Source organism: Ictidomys tridecemlineatus, chromosome 15, assembly GCF_052094955.1.
Source record: "Ictidomys tridecemlineatus isolate mIctTri1 chromosome 15, mIctTri1.hap1, whole genome shotgun sequence".
Classification (NCBI taxonomy): Eukaryota; Metazoa; Chordata; class Mammalia; order Rodentia; family Sciuridae; genus Ictidomys; species Ictidomys tridecemlineatus.
The window spans coordinates 54,988,855-55,014,559 of NC_135491.1; the positions used below are offsets into that span (position 1 = coordinate 54,988,855).

The 25,705-nt window shown below is 39.0% G+C and overlaps 1 protein-coding gene across 3 annotated transcripts; it reads right to left on the reverse strand.

Annotated features, from left to right (window-relative positions):
• Positions 1 to 719: 719 nt before the first annotated feature.
• On the reverse strand, positions 720 to 25,704 carry C15H16orf46 (chromosome 15 C16orf46 homolog). Of its 3 annotated transcripts, XM_005318516.5 has the most exons (4): positions 25,477 to 25,703; positions 16,927 to 17,007; positions 10,034 to 10,269; positions 720 to 8,370 (listed from the first exon to the last, which is right to left on the reverse strand). In XM_005318516.5, exons 3-4 carry the CDS (start codon positions 10,232 to 10,234, stop codon positions 7,363 to 7,365), a joined length of 1,209 nt encoding a protein of 402 aa, XP_005318573.3. In that variant the 5' UTR covers positions 10,235 to 10,269; positions 16,927 to 17,007; positions 25,477 to 25,703; the 3' UTR covers positions 720 to 7,362. The 3 variants fall into 3 exon arrangements, with proteins under 3 accessions (XP_005318573.3, XP_021577431.2, XP_021577432.2); XM_021721756.3 differs by lacking the exon at positions 16,927 to 17,007; XM_021721757.3 differs by lacking the exons at positions 10,034 to 10,269; positions 16,927 to 17,007 and having other exon boundaries at positions 25,477 to 25,704.
• Position 25,705: the final 1 nt, after the last annotated feature.

Genomic DNA, 25,705 nt, shown 5'->3' on the forward strand with positions numbered 1-25,705 from the left:
AATGGCAATCAATTACTACAATTCACACATTACCTGATGCTACCATTTTATAATGGTCTACCTTTGTTTCTAGATAAAGTGGTTCTAGGCTTATGAGTAAAAACAAGAGGACTAGAATAATTATTTCTTTGCTCCATCACCAATTTACAGGAAAGCTGAACTATTGTGTTTCTGACTGCTTTAGGTCACAGGAAAACAAAAATTTTGTAAACTTACCTGAAAGATGCTGAGTAAAGTCTGAAATTACTTTTTCATGTGAAGACACTGAACAGTATTGGTCTAGCTATGAAATAACTTTTATTAATTCTGCCAAATAATGGGATTGTTTTCATTTAATCCTTTCTGGCCTCAATTTTAGAGATAGTAATTCAGTTCAAAACTGCTCATCAAAACCTGCTAATACTGATAGAGAGAATGCTGGTACATTAAAGGACCTTAAGTTAACTTTAGGAACGTAGGGATAGTACGTGCAGTTTCATTTTCCTTTTATCTCACAATGTGTATGATTGTCTGTTGTCACCACAAGTATGCTGAAGTGCCATTAATTAGATCTGATGCTAGGAGAAGACAACATATACCCTTTCATACTCTCAACATCTAAATGACTCCCAATTGTTAAGTGATGTGAGTTTTAATCGAGTTCCTTCAGGAAGATGCTGGCTGGTAAGTAAAATATTCATATGACCAAAGAAAATGACTTCACTTTTGTAATGGTTAAATCCAAGGGATTCTCAGTTGTTGGGATTGTATTTATTATTAACAGATACACAATATATTTGTTTACACACTAAGACAGGTTGAAAGAACACATGGTCCATAGGTTCTCCAAACATTAACTAAAATGGGCTACATTTAAAAACAAGCATTTTTGGAAGGAGGAGAAGGTCAAATTGTACATAAATAAAAACAATGTGTATATAACCCTTGAACCAGATTACCAGTATTCATTCAAAACTTTAGACAACCTAGGGAAAATACTATAACTGCCTTACTAATAAATAACAAAAACATCTGTAACTTTGTTCTAAAAACACAAATTTCATAAATTTGCCTTTGAGGAACTTAATGCTACAGCCCCTTCTATAATTTTTGGTATTTTACTCTGAAGAAAGTTAATGTTACAGGATACTTGGCTGCAAAAATTTTTTTTAAAAAGAACAACAAAATAATTAAAATACGTTGTATTTTTATCAGCAAAATAAAATATTTCTGAAATTGAAAAAAATCAGTGACTTGTTATTATCAAATACTGGAGTTGTGGCCCAATGGTAGAGCGTTTGCCTAGCATGTATGAGGCCCTAGGTTTGATTCTCAGCACTGTATATAAATAAATAAAATAAAGGTCTATTGACAACTAAAAAAATATTAAGAGGAAAAAAATTTAAAAAGTACAAATGTTACTTCCTACAGGAGTGAGCTTTGTAGCATAGCATGATATGTGTAAATGTCCTGAGTTTCACATTTTCTTATTTCTGCTTACAGCATTTTACTCTCTGCTTTTTGGTGATCCATTGCTTTTTCCATGTCCTGGGAGCAATATTTGGTTTTATGAATGCGTCTCAAACATGTTGCTGCTTAGGAATGAATTTGAAATTGATCCCTCTACTACTTTATCTTCTTTTTTCTTGAGCTGCAATAAGAAATTTAGTGACTTCAGAAAACACAGTGTCCACGCTAAAATAAAAATTTGGCAGAAATCAGTGCATCTGAATTAACCTCTCACAAAAGGATATTTAACCATTAAAACTCTCCTCCGTAACTTAAAAAGCCTCCCAAGATCAAGAAATTTGAAAAGCCATCTAAACTCTGGCAACCTGCTTTAACAATTATACCGTCTTAGGTCATATCATGGAAATAATTTTTGTTTTATCTATATTTGAGAGTACTCTTAATGAATTGCAAGATACTGTTGATCCTTTCTTCTTTTGTACCTTTTTTTAGTAAGATGTGATGTATTTAAAAACAATTTAAATCACTCTTCTGTAACAAGGTATGTGCAAGAAACAATTTGCTAAATAGATACCACAATGATAAGTATCTTTCTGATTTCCTATTTTCCTGAAATTTAAAGAAATCAGTCCTGAGGATTTGAAGAAATAGACAAAGAAATTAAGACAGATTCGTGGACAGTAACAGGGCAAGTGGTATTTGTCCCAAGTTCTATGTTAGATTCTAGTTCTTGTCAGAGCACATGTAGATTAAAACAAGTGAGATTACAAAAAGTTCTGCTTTCAAAGACATAGGACAGTCACAACCTTCCTGCGCTGCTAACGTGACACCAAGAGCTTTAAAAAGTGGGAAAACTGTTCCATTTAAGAGACTCGGGGGAGAAAGGTTGTTTTCAAGTATTCTTATGAAGCATATACTTGCCACTGGTTACCGAGGTGTATCACATGCTTCTTAATATTTACACCTGTTCAGCACAAGCAGTCACCATGGAAAAGAATCTGTTGCTTAAACATTATTCTGAATAATAGCATTAAATGTAAAAATATTAATAGAATTATCTTGAAAACCTTGCCAAAACAATCGTGCACATCATCCTGAAGGAAGGAGGCAGGGAGGCCCACAGCCGCTCCTGAAGTGGGCTCTACTCTTTCTTGAGAGCCTGTTCTTAGAGAAAAGCAGACATGTGGTTGCTTCTATCTAAAGACCTGGACAAGACCATCAGAAAGGACCAGAACACAAGAGAGGGCACCTGTGCCTTTGGGGATTAGATGAGCAGGGTGTTGCCCAGCGTCCCCTCCCATTCTGATCAAGGCTTCTGCTTGCTCTGTGAGTAAGGTCATCAGAGAAGCTGCAGAAAACAGTGTGTTCTAGAATTGCTGATTCCCTAAAGCAGTGGTTCTCTGCTAGGTGACTTGCCCTCGAGAGGCATTTGGTACTCTGGACATATTTCTGGTTGTCACAGCTGGGGTGCTACTGGCACCTAGTGGGTCAAGGCTGGGGACGCTGTTCCACATCTCTCAATGCACAGGACAGCCAACACAAAGAATGAACCAGCCCAAAATGATAATAGGGCCTAGGTTGAAAAGCCCTGCTCTTAAAGATGGCCAGTTGCTAGGATGGGTGGAACTTGAAGCGTTCTATAAATGCAATTCAGTCCTCTAAGTTATGGTGCTCTTTAGAAAGTGTGTGTTAATAGAAAAGGTTGAGATCAGTAGTATGTTTAAAAACCACCTCAGGGATTTTACTATTTACAAATATTAAATTCACTTAGTATTGTTTTTGTTTTTTTCTCTCACAGGAAAGGCCAGGATTCACAACAAATCTGGGACAGAAAGAATTGTTCACCATTTTGAGTCTTTAATAAGGTTTGTGGGCAAGTCAACTGCACTAAAATGACAGAAAGAACCTCAGGTATTAATCCTCTCAAAGGGGCAAAAGCAGCAATGACCATTGACCAAAACCAAGCAGCAATGACCAAAACCAAGCCTCCTAGTAATTCCCAGCTTTGGGCACAGTTTAGCTTGTAATGAAGAGCTCAGCCTCTGGCTCTGCTCCTGGCTCATGGTTTGCCTGACAGACAGTGTTCAAGGATGGAACAAAAGATGGTCCTTGGCTACTATGGGTCAGAAAGCCCCATTTCTTCCTTCCCTGGCTTGTTTTCAGTAACCCTGAAGCTACAACCGCAAGGCAGCACTGAACATGAGCCCCAGATGTGCAGCCTGAAGTTGTACTTGCTTGGCCAATGGGGCCAAAGTGAGATGACCTGGGCTCTGTGGTCTCTCTGGGCCCTGAAACTTTTGTACTTGGAGGAAGAGATTGAAAGCAAATTTGATTCTGGGTTCAAATCATTGTATAGCATGGTCTTTGAAGTAATGATTTGAATAAGATACGATTTAAAAGTAGTGAAGGTCTTCTAAAGTAGTCAAAGGCTTGTCCAAATATAGCCAGGCCTTATTCTCATTTATAGCCTTCCCATTGTCTTTCAAGAGTGGCACCTCAAGCCAGGTGTGGTGGCCCACTCCTGTAATCCTAGAAACTTGTGAAGCTGAAGCAGGAAGATCGCAGTTCAACTCCAGCCTTTGTAACTTAGTGATACTGTCTCAAAAAATAAAAAGGACTGGGGATGTGGCTCCATATTAGGGATTGCTCCCGAGTTCAATCCCCAGCACTCCCCCCCCCAAAAAAAAATAGTGATGCATAGGTAGCTCAGGGGTAGAACACTTGCCTAGCATTATGTGAGGTGCTGGGTTCCATCCCCAGAACTGCCAAAAAAAAAAGTCAACCTTGCCTCACCAGATCTCAGCAGCCACAGCAGGCCTCAACCCCAGCTTGCCTATGAGTGACCTCAGGCTCTGTGGGAATCCTGTATGTGATGCTGCCAAAATTTCACTTGATGAGTTTGAAAGTTTCAAGAAATTTTTACTAATAACTAAAATTAACAGAACAAGGAATGACACACAAGCTCTGTTCTTGGTTTGGAGAGGACTAGAGGAACCAAACCTGAGATTGTCCCCTCAAAAGAGGCCACTGACACCTTCATTTAACGTTCTTCAGTTCTTAAAACACAGAGTGTCCCCTAGAAATTTGGTCAGTGATGCAGATCCCAATGGGAAGGTGTATTCTTTTCAACATTTTGCCTTTCTCTAGCTAGACTGAGACAGCAAAGGACTAGTTTAGATGTCCTGAGCTAATCTGAACAAAAACTGGGCCAAGGCCTGGAGTGACTTCATCCCCAGAGAAACAAGGTAAGCCTGGGCTACAGAGAAGATTCTGAAGGGAAGTTATTAGGTACTTGAATAACTTCCTAAGCCAAGAGATACCAAATGCAAAACATCCTTAATCTATTCACAAAGGAATCTTCTAGTCAATATTTTGTTAGACAAAATAATTATCTGTTCAGAAAGGATACCTCAAATCTTGTTGTTGTGGGTGGGTGCTGGAGATTGAATCCAGGGCCTCAAACATGTGAAGCATGCACTGTGCCAATGAGCCAGATCCCTGTCCCTCAATAAATCATCAGTAATTTTGAGTTTTTCCTTTGTTAAGACTGGCCCTCCTCTTAATGCTAAATTATTATATAAGACTCAGTGATAAAGCACATGCCTAGCATGCATGAGGCTCTGGATTCAGTTCCTGACATCACACACAAAAAATGTACCTATACACACATCATATTATACATATATATCTCTACATACACATGAAATACACATATAAATACATACACATACATAAACACATACACTCCATATCATGTTTTCATCAAAATCTACAATTTTTTTGGCACTGGGAATTGAGCCCCAGGGCACTCTACCACTGAGCTACATGCCCAGCCCTTTTTATTTTTTATTTCGAAACAGGGTCTCACAAAGTTACCCAGGCTGGCCCCAAACTTGAGATCCTCCTGCCTCAGCTTCCTAAGTCACTGGGATTACAAGTGTATGCCACTGCACCCAAATCTGTAGAATTTACAACTCTTATCTGAATGGAAAACTTTTTCCTAAAATTACAAAACCCCACTGTAACCTAGATTAGTGTTTTAAAACTGCCTTAAGATCTCAAATCCCAGCAACTCAGAAGGCTGAGACAGGAGGATTGCAAATTCAAAGCCAGCCTTAGCAACTCAGGAAGTCCCTGAGCAACTTAGCAAGAACCTGTCTCAAAATAAATAAAAAGCAGGCTGGGGATGTAGCTCAGTGGTTACGTGTCCCTAGGGTCAATCCCTAGTACCATTTAAAAAAAATTTTTTTTCAAAAGGTAAGTACACTAGGCTGAGCAGGTAAGGCCTCTGGACCCTCACTCCTGCTGGGGGTCACCATCTCCTGTCACATGATTCCAACAGTTCTACATATTGAGCTTATTGACTAATCTGCTGCTTTAGAAAGGGGATTCTACAGTCACTGACTTAGAGGAGCAGATGCCAGAGCCACAAGGCCTAATACCCCACTGTCCAGAAACATGGGGAATGGGCCTCCTCAGGGGGACACAACCAAGCCTATGAGGAAGTGCAAATGACCTTCTAATGTTGGCTGTGTTATTCAAGCATTTCTGGTGTCTCTTAAAAATCAACACAACAAAGCACATCAGGCTAACAGTCAACACGTTGCAAATGTTTACAAATACAATCATACACTGTTCACTCCATTCTTTAGGAGATGGAAAGTCCAGAATCCAGGCACAACCTGCCTTAAGCAAGTCAAGCTATGTAATTCCAAAGGAGCTTCATGGTTATTCACATAAAAAATGGTTAGACCATTTATCTACATAACATCACTTGTCATTAAAAATAAAACTTATAATGTTTTATTTATATACAATCTCAAAAAATATGCACTGGGGTAAAATAAGAAAGCAAAGGCAGGATGGGGGAAAAGTAACAGCTTATTCCCTACATGTCTAGGGTTGAGGGTTCCCAAGCATCAGCATCAAGTCAGGGATGACAATGACTTTCTTTTGTAAATGGATAATTATTCTTAAACCTGTTCCTCAGACTGAATTTTGTACAACTCTGGCCAAAACATGATGCAAGGATATGATACCTTGGACACCAGGATCGTCACATGGACACAGGCTGAAATTTCCTATGAAAACAAAGCTTCAGATCCTTGTTACAAAAGAAAATGAGTGGAGAAGATAATGCTAATTGAAGTTAGCCAACCCCCCAAAAACAAATGCCAAATGTTTTCTCTGATATAAAGGGCTGATTCATAGTAGGGTAGGGAGTGGGAGAGCTTGGAGGAATGGACGAACTCTAGATAGGGCAGAGGGGAAGGGAGGGGGCAGGAGATTAGCAAGGATGGTGGATGTGATGGACATCATTATCCAAAGTAATGCATGAAGACACAAATTGGTGTCAACATACTTTATATACAACCAGAGATATGAAAAATTGTTCTGTATATAATAAGAATTGTAATGAAGTTTTTTAAAAATCAATTTTAAAAATTGGAAAAAAAATGAGGCAGTAGACAGATATTGACTGCTTATTCAAAAGATCAGAAAGCAATTTAATCTGAGCCAACCCAGGATACTTAGCTTAAGGCACTGGGGTGGGACAGAATAAGTCCCTGCCAAATAGCTCTTGGGCTGGCACAAGGACAGTAGAGGGAGGCACTTTGAATTGTCCACCTTCCCCATGGCTTCCACTGGGCACAGAGAGGTAAAGTAGGTAGAGGTGGGGGCTGGTACTGCCAATTGTCATTTTATAAATGGATTAGCAGCAGAAGTAGGTAACATGGGATTTTAGAGAATAAATCCAAACACACCCAAAGAAGTTCAATTTCCTCTGGTTCTACTACAAAAAAAAAAAAAAAAAAGGATTGTGATAGAAGAGGAGAAAGAATATGAAGGGAGGAGGAGATAGACAAATGAATTTCAAGCAGTGATTATTTTAAGGACTTCTATTGTGACAAGTCAGAGGAATCTGTGAGTGGAAATGGGGATAACAACTCTGCTCACTGTGAGGGACGGCAAGAGGTGTCTTGGGAACATTTCGGTCTCCAGCATTCGGGGTCGGTTTTCCTGCCTGGCCCCTGGAAGAACATGCTTTTGGGTGTTTCTGGGTGGTCTCAGCTCCTTGGCTCTGAATTTGGCTTTGTAGCTTTGCACTTCCTGTTTCTGCAAAAGCTGTAAGGTTGCAAGGTAGTGAACTGGGCCGGGGTTGGAAGGGCCCAGCGGGCTCTCCTCAGGTAGGAAAGGCCAATGCAGGCAGCACTGCTCAATATCAGCCAGCGGGGATGTCCAGAGCGCTGGGGAAGGGAAAGGTGGTGTGTCGTGGACCTTCAGCTTGGCCACCTCAAGGGGTCTTTTCTCATCTTTCCCATCCACTGTTTTCAATTCATGTGCACAAGCCACACACTCATCCTTCTCCACACTCGGCACCTTGTCTTCCAGCTGCCAAGTCACGCTCTTACTCTTCTTACCCAGAATTTCCAAGCCGCTTGAGGGTGAAGGTTTTAGGGGAGGCAGAACTAGTAGGGCCTTGGAAGTCAAGGAGTCAGAGATGGAAAGCCCTCTGTTGGCACCTCCACTTAGATTCCCAGTGGTCTTGCCACTATTATTCTCGAGGGTGGCCCAGTCTTCCACGCACCATATAAACTCCTTGATTTGCAGGCTTTTTTTTTCTCCATGAACATAGGAGGGAAAGCAAATTTTGTTAACCTCCCTGGACGTGGTGGTAGGACGTTGATAGGACCCCTGACTCTGGAGGGTACTGCTCCTGTTCTTCTCAAGACCCCCCTCAGCCACAGCCCCTGCTTCCAATTTCCCAGTCTCTGTGGGAGGGCTGGCTTCCAGACTCGCTTGGGCAAGGCTGATGCAGAATAAGCAGCTGTTATTGGCACTTTCTCCTACCCTCGCCTTTTTTAGTTTCTTCCTTGGCCACATGCAGGCAGTTGGAGAAACCTTTCCCCAGCCTTTGACCTGCAAATAAACCAGCATGTTACTTCTCAAGCCAAATTACTCAACAAAGATGCCCCAATTTTAGCCACATCCCCGTTTTGGCAGTCTTATTTGAACCAATTTACCATTGAGCTACATTCTCAGCCCTTTTTATTTTTTATTTTGAGACAGGGTCTCAATTGCATAGGACCTCATTAAATTGCTGAAATTGATATCCTCCTGCCTTGTCACTGGGATTACAGGTATTTCACCATGCCCAGCCCAATTTTATCTTAAAACTGACTCACCTTTAAAAAAAAAAAATCTTTTAATACCTATTTTAGCCTCACACTGAGCAATAATATTTATAATAGTATATGTTAATTCTAAATGCTAGCAATAGTATCTTTTAATACTAAAACAGTAGGCAATAATATTTGTAAATGGACACTTTGATAAGCAGACTATTTCTTTTCAGAAAAAGTTTGAGGTTGGCCTCAGCAACTTAGCAAGACCCTCTCTCAAAATACTAATAAAAGGACTAGGGATGTACTCTGTGATAAAGCACTTCTTGGTTCAATTCCCAGTAATGATTTAAAAAAAAAAAAGAATAAATAAACTGTTCATTTTTATTCCACTTCCAAGCATTTAAATGTGAAGAAACACTGTTCCCTAGATAAGCTGGAAGGATAGTAACAAGCAGAGGCCCATCCTGGGTGCACAAGAGCCCTGTGAGCTTACCTGTGCCCAAACCTCTAGTCCCCTGGCTAACCTATCTAGAGAGATCTCTGTTAAAATAGGGGTACCACTATAAACCCAGTGACTCAGGAGGCTAAGGCAGGAGGATTCAAAGCTCAGCCTGGGCTACTGAGCAAGAACCTTAAGCAATGTAGTGGGATGCTGTCTTAAAAATAAGAAAGCCTTGGGCTAGGGTCGTGGCTCAGTAGTAGAGTGCTTGCCTAGCATGTATGAGGTACCGTGTTCAATTCTCAGCACCACATATAAATAAATTTAAAAAATAAAGATCCACTGACAACTAAATATTTTAAAAAAGAAAGGCTGAGGATGCAGTCAGTGGTAAAGTGCCACTGGGTTCAATCCCCAGTATCAAAAAAACAAGAAAGTGGGGTTTGCCAGGTAAAAAATAAAACCATATTTGCAAAATACTTAATGCTAAATAAATTAAATGCTGTTTCTCTGAATTTCTCTGAAATTTACTGAGTGTCCTGTATTTCTAGTTACTAAACCTGGCAACCTCACATTTAACCTTGGATTTGACCAGTCTCCTTTCAGTTTTAACTTTAGGATTCCACTCTTGATTCTAAGAACACATGAAGAACAAACAGGATTCTACATAGAACCACAAGCACAGGCCCTCCAGGTCTCATGGGGAGCTTAGCATAGTAGTGAGCAACAAGCCTGTCTTGCCCAATGACTGGCTGATGACTTCTGGCACATTATTTCACTTTTGGGGTATGGCTACTAAGAAGTGAAAGAACAAATGTACCAGGAGCACTAAGTCCTGAGCTGGCCACATACTAAGTGGCCACAGACACCAAAATGGCACTGCTATTGTCACGAGTGATTCTGCCTCTGTTCCAAGGCTCCACAGTTCATCCACTGCCCGTGCTGTGGGAATAGTCACAACTTTGGGGAAATGGCCTGCATGGAATACTGACATGACCCAGCGCAAGACAACACTCACGGCTTCTTCCCAGCCAGTGCCCATAACCAACTTGGTGGCTCTTTCATCGTCTTCAAGCGTAATATCACTGATGTTGAGAAGAGAACACACATAATTCTTTTCACTCTTTCCATCTGGACAAGTGAAGGTTAGTTCAGTTTCTTCTGTGCTTTGAATTTCATTATTTTCTAAATGAGTCTCACTTTCCTGACAGAGATCCATTACTGGGATGGTTGATAATAGTTTTTAACATCTTCCTGCAATTTGAAAATGCAGATTACACTTAGTTTTCAATATTCATTTTTAAAGCAATTCAGTAACTCGGGTGAAATATCTTTTAGGCATTCAGGAAAAGACTAAGGACAAATATTATAAAATCATCCATTGCCAACTACTGACATTATGAAAGATAAAACTAATTTTAATTAAATACCAATGAATGTAATTAAAGCTAAAGTTAGGAATGAAGAAAAGATGGCAGGAAAACCTTAGTACTGGCTGTCTCTTGTTAAGGGGCAAAGAGTACATTACAATACATAGGTTCCAGCATCCTGATACTGCGCTCCACGCTGGTCCAAACAGTACTGTGCTGACACTGAGAGAAGAGTATGATATGTGATTATCTACTCCCACCTGCCACCTCCTCCCTTTCCCCACATACCTCCATACTGGCTTGGGCATCCCTAAGCTTCTGAGGAAGCTGGCAAAGCAGTGTTCATTAAGTTCATTCCCCTTCCCAAACTTCTACCCATATGTCCCCACTCTACTAGTGCTAGCGAAGGAAAGAAGAAAGAAAGGCAAAGCAAGTGTTGGAAAGGATATACAGAAATCAGGACCTTCATGCATTGCTGGTCGGGATGAAAAATTGTTTTTGAAAATGTTCAGAAAACAGTTTGACAACCCCTTACTAAGTGAAGCGAAATTATTATGAAACCCAACAATAGCTCAATCGTAAAGTTTATCCCACATGTGCAAGGCCCTGGGCTCAATCCCTAGCACTGAAGTTCTGACACATGCCACAATATGGATGAACCTTGAAAACATCATGCTGAGTGAAAGAAGACAAACTCAAAAGGCCACATGTTGCATGAATCCAGTGATATAAATTATCCAGGATTAGATAAATTCACAGACAAAAAGATGAAGGTTGCTAGGGGAATGAGAAGCAGAAAAACTGGAAGTCAGGGGGCTTCTTTTTGGAGTGATAAAAATGTTCTAGAATTAGACAATGATGAGAGTTGCACAAGACTGAGTTACCAAAAACTACCTGTAAATGACACCTTTTTAAAATTTTTTCAATCAAAATGTATTACAGGGGTGGGAGTGCACTTCAGTGGTAGAATACTTCCTTACCATGCACAAGGCCTTGAACCCAAGGAAAACAGCAAAACACACACACACACCTGACAAAATGAATTACAGAATTTTTTTCACAGACTGACAGGACAAAGATATTCTCTTTGTCCTGCTAGTCACAAAAGAAAAAATGTAGTCCTAGGAGCTGCTTATGTCATTTTCAGTACATAAGGGACCAAATGGACTATCAGAGGAATCAGCCCGAGTAAGGCTGAAATGCAGAAGGAGAATAAAGAACTGGAAAGAAATCAAGCCAGCTGTGGCTTCTTCTAAAGAAAGAAACATCTACTGAACCAACCTTCCAGAACGTAACAACTAAGACAATGAACAAAATAAAGAAAATAATCCCAAAGAAACTAGAGAGTATGAAAAAGCAGGAGGACTCTGGAGGGGGGTCTAGACTTGGAAAAAGGAAATGGGCTGAGTTCGTTTCATGTTTTCTACAAGTTTTTGGTGTCTGAAGATAGGCATTGTCTTGAAGAACCAAGGGACAGGGTTCAGGAAAACTAAAGCAAATGGAAAGGGGAGTGAGGGAAATTCTAGAAGGGAGAGAAATGTCCCTTCTAGAGTATAGGGTATCCTTAAATTCTATGCAGAAATTCTGCTCAAAGCTCTGGCTGAGCCCTGAACTATACAGGCACAGTTCAGATTCCAAGCAGCCTAGATAAGAACTGGACAGAAATTTCTGTTGCTACCCTCCTGCAATATAAATGGAGTATACAGTTTAGGTCCAGGCAAAATAACTGCCAGATTTTTAAAAATTAATATTTCAGAGAAATATTATAAAATCCAGAGTTGCTACAGTGTATGCCCAAGACTTAGTCCAAAACAACAGGACACAGAGAGAAACAAAATGTGACTTCCCCTGAGATGACCCAGTTGTGGAAATTAGCAGACAGGATTGAGTGTATGGGAACACACAGGCTGTTGGGGTTGAACACAGGGTCTGGCATGTGCTATTCATGTGCTTTTTCACTGAGCTAGCAGACAGGCTTTTAAAATAGTTACTGTGACTGTTTTCAAGGACATAAATGAAAATATATTCAAATTGGAAATGTAGTAGAGAAATGGAAACCATTTATTAAAAATAAAAACACAAAGCCCAAGTATAGTTGCTCATGCCTATAATCCCAGCAACTCGGAGGCCAAGGCAGGAGTATCACAAATTTGTGGTCAGCCTCAACAACTGAACAAGACTCTCAGCAACTTAGTGAGACCCTGTCTCAAATTTTTTAAAATTGAAAAAGGCAGGAGATGTAGTTCAGTGGTAAAGCAAAGCACCCCTGGTTCAACCCCCAGTACTGGAAAAAAGAAAGGGGAAAGGGGAGGAAAGGAAAGGAAAGAAGAAAAGAAAACGCCAAATTTTAAAAATATGAAATTCAAAGAAAAATTAATAGCACATTATTAATGACAACCCTAAACATGACAGGAGTCAACAGAAATCACTTAATGTGAAAAACACAAAGAGAAAGAGTTATAAAATGAACAGAGAGCCAGGTGCAGTGGCTGGTTCTTGGGAGGTTCAAGCAGGAGGCTCTGAAGTTCAAGGCCAGCCTGGGCAACTTAGCATCTCAAAGTAAGAAGTAAAGAGTTAGGGATGTGACTCAGTGATAAAGTGCCCCTGAAATTAAAAAAAAAAAAAAAGTTTAAAATACATATAAATTGTATTTTAAGAGAACAGGGCAGAAATACTTTCTGAAAACATAACTTATGGCTGAAATTTTCCAAATATGTTAAAAGCTATTACAGACATAAGTTCCATGAATCCAAGAAGGATAAATACAAAGAAACCCATACCTAGCCACATGAGAGTCAAATTTCTGAAAAACCAAAGATAAAAAAAATCCCCCAAATAGAGAAAAATTTCACATCACATACATGAAATAATAATACATGACTTCTAACTTCTCATCAAAAACAACAGAAGCCACAGAGAGTGGAATGACTTCATTAAAATGCCAACTGTCATGTATAACTAATTAAAACATTTTAAAAATTAAAAAAAAGTTTTAAAAATGGCAAAAGAAAATAGACAGGTCACACAAAACTCATAACCAGTGAAAATAACCTAAAGAATGAAGATACTATCAGAGGCTGGGGCTGTGGCTCAGTGGTAGAACATAGGCCTAGCATATGTGAGGCACTGGATTTGACCCCCAGCACCACATAAAAATAAAAATAAATAAAATAAAGGTGAAAAAAAAAAGTCTAAAAGAAAAAAGAATGAAGGGAATATCAGGCGCAGTAGCACACAACTAGTAATCTCAACTATTCAAGAGGCTGAGGCGGGAGGATTCCAAGTTCAAGATCAACCCGGGCAACTTGGCAAAACCCTACCTCAAAATAAAAATTTAAAAAAGGGCTGAAGTTACTCCTGGGTTCAATCCCCCATGCCTCTAGTGGAGAAAAAAAATGAGGAGGCAAAATACACATTTCTGGATAAACAAAAAACAGAGAATTAGTTTCAAGAAGCAAACTTACACTATAAGAAAGTGAACAGAATTGTAATATTATGTGAAATTCTTGAAGAAATAAAGAAAGCCAGAAATTACAAATACATGGGAAAACAAAGAAGCCTCTTTCTCCTCTTAATTTCTTCAAAATACGCATGACTATTTAAGTCAAAATTTAAAACTTCCTATTATAAAGAAGCCTCTTTCTCCTCTTAATTTCTTCAAAATACGCATGACTATTTAAGTCAAAATTTAAAACTTTCATTATAGGATTTATGATGTAAACAGCTATAGTTCATAAAACAAAGGATGGTAGTGGGAAACAAATACAATTTCAAGGATTTTATATGTTGCAATAAAGTTGTACAATACTAATTCTAAGCAGAATAAAAAATAAAGATGTATATTATAATCCCTAGAGCAGTGGTTATGAACTGAGATCGATGTGGTCCCTTAGGGGACATGCGGTAATATTTGGAGACATTGTAGTTGTCACAAGTGGGGCCAGCTAATAGGCAGCAGCCCGCAAATACTGCTAAACATCCTAGAGTGCATAAGGCAGGCACCCACAATGTCAATAACACTGAGACTGTGATGACGATGACAGGAAAGATACTATCCTTAGTGGACATTTTTCCAGGTTGGAAAATGAGACTTGACATTGATAATCTAATCAAAGGGTTAGGGAAAGTTTTGATCCTGACTGGAGCAGAATCTGGTGTCACATAGCCTAATAGTTCCAATCCTATTTGCCAGCTGTGTGATCATGAACAAGTTACTTTTCTGGATCTGTCTGGCCATCTATAAAAGGGGAATGGTCACAGCACCCTCCCTCAGACAGAGGGGCCCTTTTGGGACTAATGAGCAGTGAAAATTAACTCAAAAATCTATGCAGAGACCATCAATGGTCTAGCCTGAGTACTGCAGAGCAGCCACATCTTCCCAGGGAAGTGTTTATGAGGAGACCAATGGCCCTGGGGATTCACACCTTGCTTTCTCTTACCCAAACATGATTCCTGCCCAAAACCCACTTTTTTCATTTTCTGTTGAGATAGAGATCAGTACTTATTACAACAAATCTGTTTAATTACTATGTGGCTTTTTCATATAGGCTTAAAGTGGCATATTAATGGTAATAAAGTTCTGTTTACCTTTGGAAGGGCAAGTATCTTTGGACAATATACTCATTTCCAATATGATATAAAGGGAAATGAACATAATGTAAAAGGAAAAAATGCTGTAAGTGACTAAAAGCTAAAAGCATGTATTTATAAATAGAAAGATGATTAAATAAGACAGATTGTGCTAACCAGCTGGATCCATTCACATTTCAAAGTTTCACTTCAGACACTGCCGGCCCCAAGAAGCTTCTACAAGCACACTCATACCTTGTTCCGTTCCAAATTACAAACGCATGTGTACCAGGGAACCTCCATAGACTAATGAACATAGACTTAACAAGTGTACAGTTCGAAAGAAAATGTCCTCTCAGTGGTTGAAAGCAAGGTGTAAGTCCCCAGTGATATGTCTTAAAAGCAAAGTCATTTATTAAATAGTGAAATAAGTATAAGCTTGAGGTTAATGTAGAAAAGGCACAGATGCTATTTAGGAGAGATTAAGTACGGTTAGGATGTACAGATCAATAAGAAGAATGTTCTGTGCTTGGATTATCTTCACTGACAAGGTGCTTACTACTTAGCCTGTTCCAATGACAAATTTCTCTAATTTATTGGTCTCAAACTAGCGGAGGTTTTGTTTTTCATTTTGTTTTATTTTGTTGTGTTTTAGTAGTGGAGATTGAACCCACGGGTTCTTTACCATTGAACTACATCACAAGTCCTTATTTTGAGACACGGTCTTGCTAAATTGCCAAGACTGGCCTCAAACTTGCAATCCTAGAAGAAAATAAAAATAACTCCAGCCCCCACAATTATACAACCTAGAGATAACCATTGTTAATATTTTGGTGTAGTCTTTCCTTTGTTATTCTATGTTGAAATATATTTTAAAATGTATGCTGTTTTTTTAGAAGTAAAGTGATGTACAAGTTGTTAACCTAATTTTTCACATTATATATTATGAACATATTTCAATGCTGTGGTATTTTTCTATAAAATCTTTTGAATAAATGCATGGGATTCAAAAAAAACTTGCAATCCTCCTGCTTCGGCCTCCCAAGTAGCTGGAATGACAATGCACTCAGCTTGGCTATACTTTGGAATCACAGGGAACTTTATTTAAAAAAAAAAAAAAAAAAAACTGATTTTAAGACCTTAGCCAAAGACTGATTGTAATTGGTCTTGGTGGAGCATAGATACTAGGTTTGTTGTTGTTGTTGTTTGAGACAGAGTCTCCCTATGTTGCCCAGGATGGCCTCAAACTCCTGGGTTCTAGTTAGACTCTCAAGTAGCTTAGATGCATGCCACCATATCTGGCTAGATGATGGGATTTTAAAAAAATAACCTACATGATTCTAAAGACCAACAAAGTTAATCAGGCATGGTGGCACATGCCTGTAATCTCGGCTACTCAGGAAGCTGAGGCAGGAGAATCCTAAGTTTGATTCTAGTCTAAGCAACTTAGCAAGACTATCTCAAAATAAAATAAAAAGTGCAGCATATATAGCTCAGAGATAAAATGCTCCTAGGTTTGATCCCCAGTAGTAGTAGTAGTAGTAGTAGTAGTAGTAGTAATAATAATAATAATAATAATAGTAAGTTGTAGAATGGCTGCTTGGGTAGAAAATTTTTCCTTAACCTGAACCAACACTGGTTCCCAGGCCCCATCAACATCTTCCACCCAGTGGTCCTTGGTCTGATGTCTCTGAAAATGTCTGCACCAGAATCACAAAGTGGCCTATCAGCACAAAAGGGTTAGGAGTACTCAATCCAGAGACTGCCCACTGTCTCAACATCACAGTAGCCCTATTAAATGGTTCCATGCACCTGCTCTTCTCTCATCCTGGTAACCATCTCCAACTCCTTCAACTACTTCTCATATGTCAAGTGAAAAATCTGAGAAACTATATACAGACAAAGGAAGAACATTATGTTCATTTCCCTTTATATCATATTGGAAATAAGTAGAATGTCCAAAGATACTTACCTGATCAGGTAAGCCCCTATTCTGCAGCAGAAATTGGTCCCCAATAGGGTACCAGAAGAGAAGTTAGTCACGTTCTATTACCTAGTAGCAAAAGAAATTTAACAATAAAACTTATAGCTCTTACTATATGCCAGGAATGGTTATGAGCACTTTATATATTTGTTATAAATACTGTTATAATAAGCACTTTGCTCATTTAATGGAGAATCATAAGAATCTATATTGACTTTTTTGACATCAGAAAACATAGTAGTGTTTGTCAAAAGGTCAGATTTCTGCACACCAGATCACTAAATGCTACTTCAAACAATCAAGGTTTTACACAACTAGAAGACAGTATCAGTGGGGCTGGAGTTGTGATTCAACAGTAAAGTGTTCACCTAGTACATGTGAGGCCCTGAGTTTAATCCTCAGCAACACATAAAAATAAATAAATAAATAAAGGTATTGTGTCTAATTACAACTAAAAAATAAATATAAAAAAGAAAACAGGGTCAGTGGTTTTAATTTTTAAAAAATTCAGTTTGTGTACATAATAGTCTTAATTTCAGTTTTCCTCCTATAAATGTACCATCAAGTTTTATTACAGATTCTTGTCTTCTATCACAAGTTAACAGATAACAAATAGAAATGTACAAAAAGCATAGATTGACTAAAAGAATAGATCTGCAATTTCTTACTAATTGTATACCATTTTATTTTTATGTTAGATGCAGAAATCTAAATTGATATAATATTTTCTGATAGTAAAATTGTACCTAATTAACAGATTTCAAGGAAATCAAGAGCTCATGCCATTCTACTTCTTGGCTTCCACTGATTCAGTTTGAGAACGACTAGTAAAAGGCATACATCAAAGTCCATCAACTGTTTTATATCACATGGAGAAAACTCAAATGTCACAGTAAAAGTGGTTCCTGGGGAAATGTATCTGCAGAACTCCAGGATCTGAGCACACGGCAAAAGGCACGCATGTAGGCTAGAAGGTATTAAACTCCATCGCACAAGCTACGTAAGGGACTAGACCCACAAGTACAGAGAAAGTGCTGACTGAGCTCCAGATTCTGGAGTTCATGTCCAAAGATAAACTGATCAAAGAACTTAAGATATATGGAAATGAAACAGAGAAGATGAATAACAGTCTAAGAAAAATAGCCTGTGGAAATTCACCATGATCCAGAAAATAGTCTTCTAGAAGCATTTAAACACAGAAACAGAAAGAAAATGATCAGCCAGAGAACTCTAAAAATATCAATTTATTAACATAAGCCAGATGAGGTAGGAGGTTATGCTCTGAGAGGGAATGATGAAACAAAAGTGTCATGAATTCTTTTTATGTGGATGAGTATGAGGACATGAGATTTAACTGTACTACTCTATTCTTATGTGTGAGATTTTCCATAATAAAAAAAAAAAAGTTAAGCCATTGTTATCAGAGTGGTTCAAGAAATGAAACATGGAACAATGGTAGAAGCCAGGGTACAATGAATTTTTACCTTAAGCAAACTGAAATAAAGGTGTCAAAGGAGAGAGAACACGGTTTGTAGAATTTTAAGTTGGAGTAAAGACCATGAACAAAGACTAACTGGAAAAGAACAGGTGTACACCTAGTCAGATAATAGTGTTTAAGAAGGGAAGTTAACTCCATGAATAATTCCAATTATTCTTAAGTCAGAGTCACAAGGTCTTCTCAATGAATATACTGAATTGCCAAGGAAAGAGCTGGAAATACAGACAGACACTACCATCTGGATCTTTGACACTATGTTAAGATCACTTAGTTTGTAAATGAACCGAAAGGTACAGACTCTTTATGAACGCCTCTTTCTTTTACATCTAGCAAAAATGTAAAACCACAATTTTAACACCATAGTCGATCTATAACTTAAGGTACAAAGTGTCTTGCTTCTCAAATGAGCAAAGACTTCTATCAGCTACCAGTCAATAGTAGAGGCACATCAACAGGACACACCTTCTCCCATATATCATATAAAAGTTAAAACCGGAGGGGGAGGAAAAATCAACATAAACTAAAATAGTGAACATGTCTACCATTTACAAATAAATGATGCTGCCCAAAGAAAAACCACTGCAAAAAGACCACCGAACCAAAAACACAAGTTCCAGAAAGGCTAGTAGCTAAAGAGAAGAAACAAGCAGGAAGAGGGAGTATGGTATGTAGCATAGAGAAGGCCTTTGCTTTTCTCTGTATATATTATATTGTTTTAATAAAGAAGGCAATATGATGGTTACTTTACCATGTTAATGAAACCAAAGTTAGAAATGGATCTATAAAATAAATTCAAGTTTTGTTTGCTTATTTTCTTTTTTTATTTCTTTGTTTGTCCTAGATATGACTTGAGCAGACAGGTCCTTTTTGAAAAAGGTGGCCCTGGCAGCCTTACCAGAGCATTACTCAATCTGGCATGGTTACCAGCTCTTGGCCTCAGCTATCTAGTACTAGTCAAGGTAGCTGAGGATATGCTGCAATAACAAGCAGCTCTACTTCTTTTACAATGGTTAACAAAAAAAAGCACAAGTTTATTTCTAACTCATGCTATATGTCCACTGTGTAATGTCCAGGACTCAGCTCCACCTTGTCCTCATTCTGGAGGAGGGAGCTTCCGTCACTGAAAAACATGGCCAGCCATGATGGGGGAATGTGATGGCATACATGAGAAGGCACAAAGGCTTAGATGTTTCTTCCAGGAAGGAACTCATGACTTTAGGTCACATGTCATTAGCTGGAACAAAGCACAGGGCACTGCCTAACTTTACAGAGAAGTAGAGATGATATACTTCCTCTTCCATCTCCCAAAAGTAAAAAAAGCCAGATCTTGGTGACTAGTACTACTATCATCAGCGGTGACAAAGAAGATGACCTACGTGTACTGTGAATATCACTACCTACAATTTGGACTTTTATTACCCTTAAAATAGGGTCCAGAGTCTCTGGGAAAGGGAAGTACTAGATACTGGGACAATAAGACTATGTGCTTAGAACATTATAAGGCTGTTCTTGAAATTTTTTTCATACTCTATATGAAAATACAATGGCTCATAAATAGATCAAAATTTTTATTTTTTTAATATTTTTTAGTTGTAAATGGTTCTTTTATTTATTTATATAGGGTGATGAGGATCGAACCCAGGGCCTCACACATGCCTGACAAGTGCTCTACCACTGAGCCACAACTCCAGACCCTAGATCAAAATTTTTAAAGAAAAACATTTTGAATTATTTGAAGAGAATAAAAAGTGGAGCAAGCAATCACATTACCCAGGTCTAAGAATTACCAAAAAGTGATAAAAACAGTACCATGGCATTGATAAAGGAACAGACACAAAGATCAATGGACCAGAATATGGAGTCCAGAAACACAAAAATGGTTACTTGGTTTTTTTACAAAAGCCCAAAAAGTAATTACACAATTACATACAGAGAGGATACCCTTTTCAACTAATGTGTTGCAATAATTGACCACCCATAAGCAAAAATAACACTAATTCAAAATGGATCAAAAATATAAGAAAACTACATAGCTTCTAGAAGAAAATTTTCATGACTCTCTGTGATAGGCTAAGTGTGCTTAGAACATGACCCCAAAAGCATGATCCATAAAAGAAAAATAACAATATATTAGTCTTCATCAAAATTAAGAACTTTTGTTCTGCTGTAGGTTCTGTTAAGAGAATGAAAAGGGCTGGAGTTGTAGCTCAGTGGTAGAACACTTGCCTAGCACATGTGAGGCACTGGGTTCAATCCTTAGCACCACACAAAAATAAATAAATAAAAATATTGTGCCCAACTACCACTAAAAATACTTAAAAACAGAGGGGGGGGAGGGAGGGAGGGAGAATGAAAAAGAAACAAGTTGCAGATTGGGAAAATTTATTTAACAATCATTTATTTGACAAAGGCCTTCTATCCAGAATATGTAAAGAACTCTGCAAACAATGGGGGGGGAATACAAATTAAAATTTAAAAATTAATTTTCCAAGTAAAAAATGAACAAAATACTTTGACACTTCACCAAAAAGGATATTAAGCAAGGTAAATAAGTACATGAAAAGACAGTATTTTCTTAGTCATTAAGAAAATACATATTAAAACCACTACATTAAGATGGCTAAAATACCACCTACAGCAACCAGAATTTTTATAAAATGCCGGGGGGGGGGGTGATGCAAAATGGCATAGCCTCTCCAGAAAACCATTCAGCAACTTCTTATAAAAGAAGACAGACATACTTTCATGATACTACCCAGAATTCCTATTCCTGTTTTTCCATTCTAGAGAAGTGTGCTCATACAAAAATCTGTACACAGGTATTCCCAAAACCCCATCCATAATCATTCTAAACTGGAAAAAACTCAAATGTACCTGAGTGAGTCAAGAGGCAAAGGAATTGTAGTGCACCCACGTAATGGACCACCACTCAGCAATAAGAAGAAATAGACTCTTTATATGTGTAAAACATTCATCAGTCTTAAAGATAGTAAGGTGAGCAAAAGAAGCCAGTCCCAAAAAGTTATGCTGTATGCTGTATAGTATATAGGAGTGCACGTTCCATTCCTATGTCATTCTCTAAAAAAAATAACTATAGTGATGGTATTGAGATTGGTGTTTATACAAGTTAAAATTCATAAGACCTCTGCAACAAGAATATCACTTTTACTATATAATGATTTTAAAAATAAAAAAAGGAAACCCATAATGAGAGTAACAGCATATTTAACACATTCGTAAAGGTTAAAAATATATTAGCAAGTGTAGCAGTTGCTAATAGGAAAGGCATACTTTGGAAACAGTTTTGAGTTAAAGATGAAAATTTACATTTGGGGCTAGGGGTGCAGCTTAATGGTAAAGAGCTTACCTAGCAAGTACAATGCCCTGCATTCAACCTCCAGCACCACAAAACAACCAAATAAATAAATACTAATTCCTGAGAGCTCTTTATAAACTATGAAGTGCATATAAATATAACACATTATCCTTACATAACTGTTATGTTTATCTGGGAATCTGAGACCTCAAACTGGAAGTGTAAATTTTTATTAGCTGGGGCCCTTAGATATAGACACCGAATCCTCACTGGTCTTTAATAAGAAGAGAAAAATTATCAAAGGTTACTAGATGGCTCCAGGGAAGGAGCGTGTTACAGAGCCAGAACTATGAAGCTGTAAGTTTGTTAACAATACCCAGCTACATCACTCAATACAATTAAGTCAGGGATTCAGCTCTCAGAAGACACTTGAAATGGAACCCAACACTCTGCCACCTCCAGCCCTAAGGCATCAAGTGCATCTGCTGTCATCAGAACAGAATTTTCTTTCACTCCACTGCAAAAGACCACTTCTTGTTATTCGTTTGTCACTGCATGTATTGTGAGGATCTAACTGGTGTAAACCAAGTCACATGCTGGAATCCTGGCTCACAAGCGTGAGGGCTGTGAGTGTCCTATTCTACCTTGAGGTGCATACTCATAATGCGGTAATATCGCCAAAATGTAGGAGGGGTCTTCAGAGATGCTGGGCTGCTACAAGACCAGGCACTCAGCTGAGTCTCATTTCTTAGGAAGCTACACTGAAAAAGGTAAGCTTGAGGGAAGGAAGGACAACCAACACTTAACAAGTGCCTAACACCATCACCACAGAATTTCTAGATACTATGATTCAAACTGAGAGATTAGGAAAATGGGGTTTACATGAATATAGGCAGCATGTAAGAGCTGAGAGCAGTTCCTGGCTGACAATGAGGAATTAAGTGGGAAACTCAGTTCTACAACTGCAAGACATGGAATTCAGTCAACAGTCTGTCTCTGAAGTGGATTCTTCTGCAGGACCTCCAGTTAAGTACCTAGGCTGGCTGACACTTGACTTCAGCCTTGAGAGATCCTAAACAGAGAATGTGGCAAAAACAGAAAACTAATACAATAATAATTCAGCTTAATTATTTCTGCTTAAGTACTACTTAGAGCTCATTAATTTACAAGTATCTTTTTTCATTCCACTAACAATTTCAAGGTAAGAATAATCTTAAAACATCTGCAAGCCTGCAAATTTTGCCCTTTGGTTCTGGGTATTCTTCCCAAATAACAGTCCTGAAAATATCTGAGGTAAGCTATCATTTCTGCAGACACGCATCTCAAATTCCTCAACATCTTAAAGATGCACAATTGTGTATCAATATCTTTCTTAAAATGTAGTGCCTGAAAATGAGGGTAATACTTCAAATATGGTCTGACTAGAAGCACTTATTTTGAAACCTAACTCCCTTTGATCTGAAATCTACACCTGTTAATTAAATATTACTAAATACCAGTTAAAAACACACCCCAAAAAAGCCAAAAAATATAGCTAGATTTTTTAAAGCTATATATTTGCCACAATGTCACACACCTATAATCCCGAGGCTGAGGCAGTAGGATCTCAAGTTTGAGGCCAGTCTCAACAACTTTAGATCCTGTTTCAAAATTTAAAAACAAGAATAAAAAAGACTGGGGATATAGCTCAATGGCAAAGCACTCTGGGTTCAATTCCTTGGACCACCACCACCACTAAAAATAAATAATAAACAAATAGCTATATCCAAATCTCTTTTTATACTGATGATTAAACCCAGGGGCACTTAAATCCTCAGCAACATCCCCCCACACCTTTTTTTTTTTTTTTGAGACAAGTTCTCACCAAGTTGCTAGAGCCTCACTAAGTTGCTGGGGCTGGCCTTGAATTTGTGATACTCTTGCCTCAGGCACCTGAGACTCTGGGATTACAGGCCTGCACCACCAGGCCCATCTATATCCGAATATTGATTAACACTAAGAGTGAGGTCAACTACAACTTCAAGATTTTTTTCCCATAAAAGGTTTACAGTCCCAGTCTTCGCTCTATATTTATGCTTTTGTTTTCTCTCCTTCTCTTTCCCTCTCTCTTTCCTTCCTTTTTTCTAGCTAGATATAGCCTCCAAATATATCAGATTTTTATAAAATTTCCCCTTCTTTGTTTTGGGCCATCAACTAATCTGCTTAGATAATTTAGAATCTAAATCTGAGATCCTTGAATTTGTACATCCCTTCCACTTGAGCATTTACTAATTACTAAACCAGCTACAAATTCACCTCACGACTGCCTGGCCTACACTTCTAAATATCATCTACAGGATTTTAGATCCATTAATTTAGGTAATTTTAACTTAAAAAAAAAAACTTTACCAAGAGTTGTAGGAGTGTTTCTTTATATTAATCTATTAATTTTCTTATATTTATTGTCTATATGAAGAATGAAGAATAGATTAAGAATTATCAATGCCAAACAACCAGTGGCTACTTATAGTTGAGAAGGATCTTGAAACCTGACCATTGCAGGAAAAAAGTTGTGTGATTAATGATGACTGCACAAAATAAATGAGCGGTAGCAAACATGCCTGCCATATTTTACCTTTGTCAATATAGTCAGATTACAATGCCTTACCTTTACATTCCTGCACCTGGTTGACACATTCCTAATCTATTAATAGTGGGAAAAATGTTGAAGAGCAAAGAGAAGCCAAAACCCAGGGTATTTAAGTGAAAAGCAGTCTGTAATTCCTCAAAACTCCCTACCACCTTGCCCCAACTCCTCACTGGCTCTACACTCATTGCTTCTAGACCTCATTTTCTTAGAAGCTACAAGTTTGAAGGAACCTTGAATCTACCATCAAAATTTCAGCGAGTCTAATTTCTGTCAGTCCGTATGATGAATGAATAAATATATGAATATAAACACTGTTAACCAGGATAGAAATTAAGTTTAATATAGGGCTCTGCTTCATGCATATGAACCGATTAAAAAAGCCAGAGCATCCCGTTCTGGTAAGAGATTCTACAGAAAAATGCCAATGGGACTCCAGTCTAACTTACAAATAGTTTTGGAACACAGGAGTTGGGCCTCTGCCCCAAAGTCCTACACGTGCACCTCCCAGTTTGCACAATTTGTTCATATTTTCAACTACAAATACTATCTTCCCGTGTAAATTAACTGTGCCTATGCTTATCATATGCCCACGGGGCACAGATGCCGGGATTAATCCTAGACTCCTTCCTAGGAGCGGGGTCTTTGCAACCATCCTCCAGATCTGACCTTTTCTACTCCAACTCCTCCGCCTTTTCGACTCACATCTTTAATTCACTAAGTGCCTACGCGGGACTAACACGGTAAAGCGACGTGCGTCTCCAGAGCTCTCCCACTGCACAGGAGAAAGCACAAGCCAAGACACACGGCCCACGTGGGACCTGACCTGTCAGCTCCCAGCCCGCTGCCGCTGCTCACAGCGCCCGCAGACCCCACTCTCCGCACAGACCCTCCTCCTCCCAGGCCGGCCCGCCTCCTCACCGAGCCCCGCCCCTTCCTCAGCAGCGCCTACCGTGCCACTAGACGACCGTCCTTCTTTCACAAGGGCCGGGCTTACGGCACTAGCTCCTCCCCGGACCCCGCCCAGGGCTCCGCCCTCCGATGGCTCCTCCCACTGCCCCGCCCCTTCTGCAACGGTCCAGTCCCAGACCGCAGTACCTCTCTTCTGCTTCCCTGCTTGAGGGTCGCTTCCTTGCGAACGGGGCAGGGTCTCTCTCCGCTGCCCGTGGAAGGGTCCGGGGCCTTGCCCCTGGGTCGGGGACGCGGCCGCTCACACCTTCATTAGGGAGTAGGCAGGATGGAAGGCCCCGGAGTAGCCAGTCCCGGCTGGCGGGTTAGAGCGACACAGTTTGTTGCCACCCGGCCGTTGTCCTGGGTTACGGCCGCG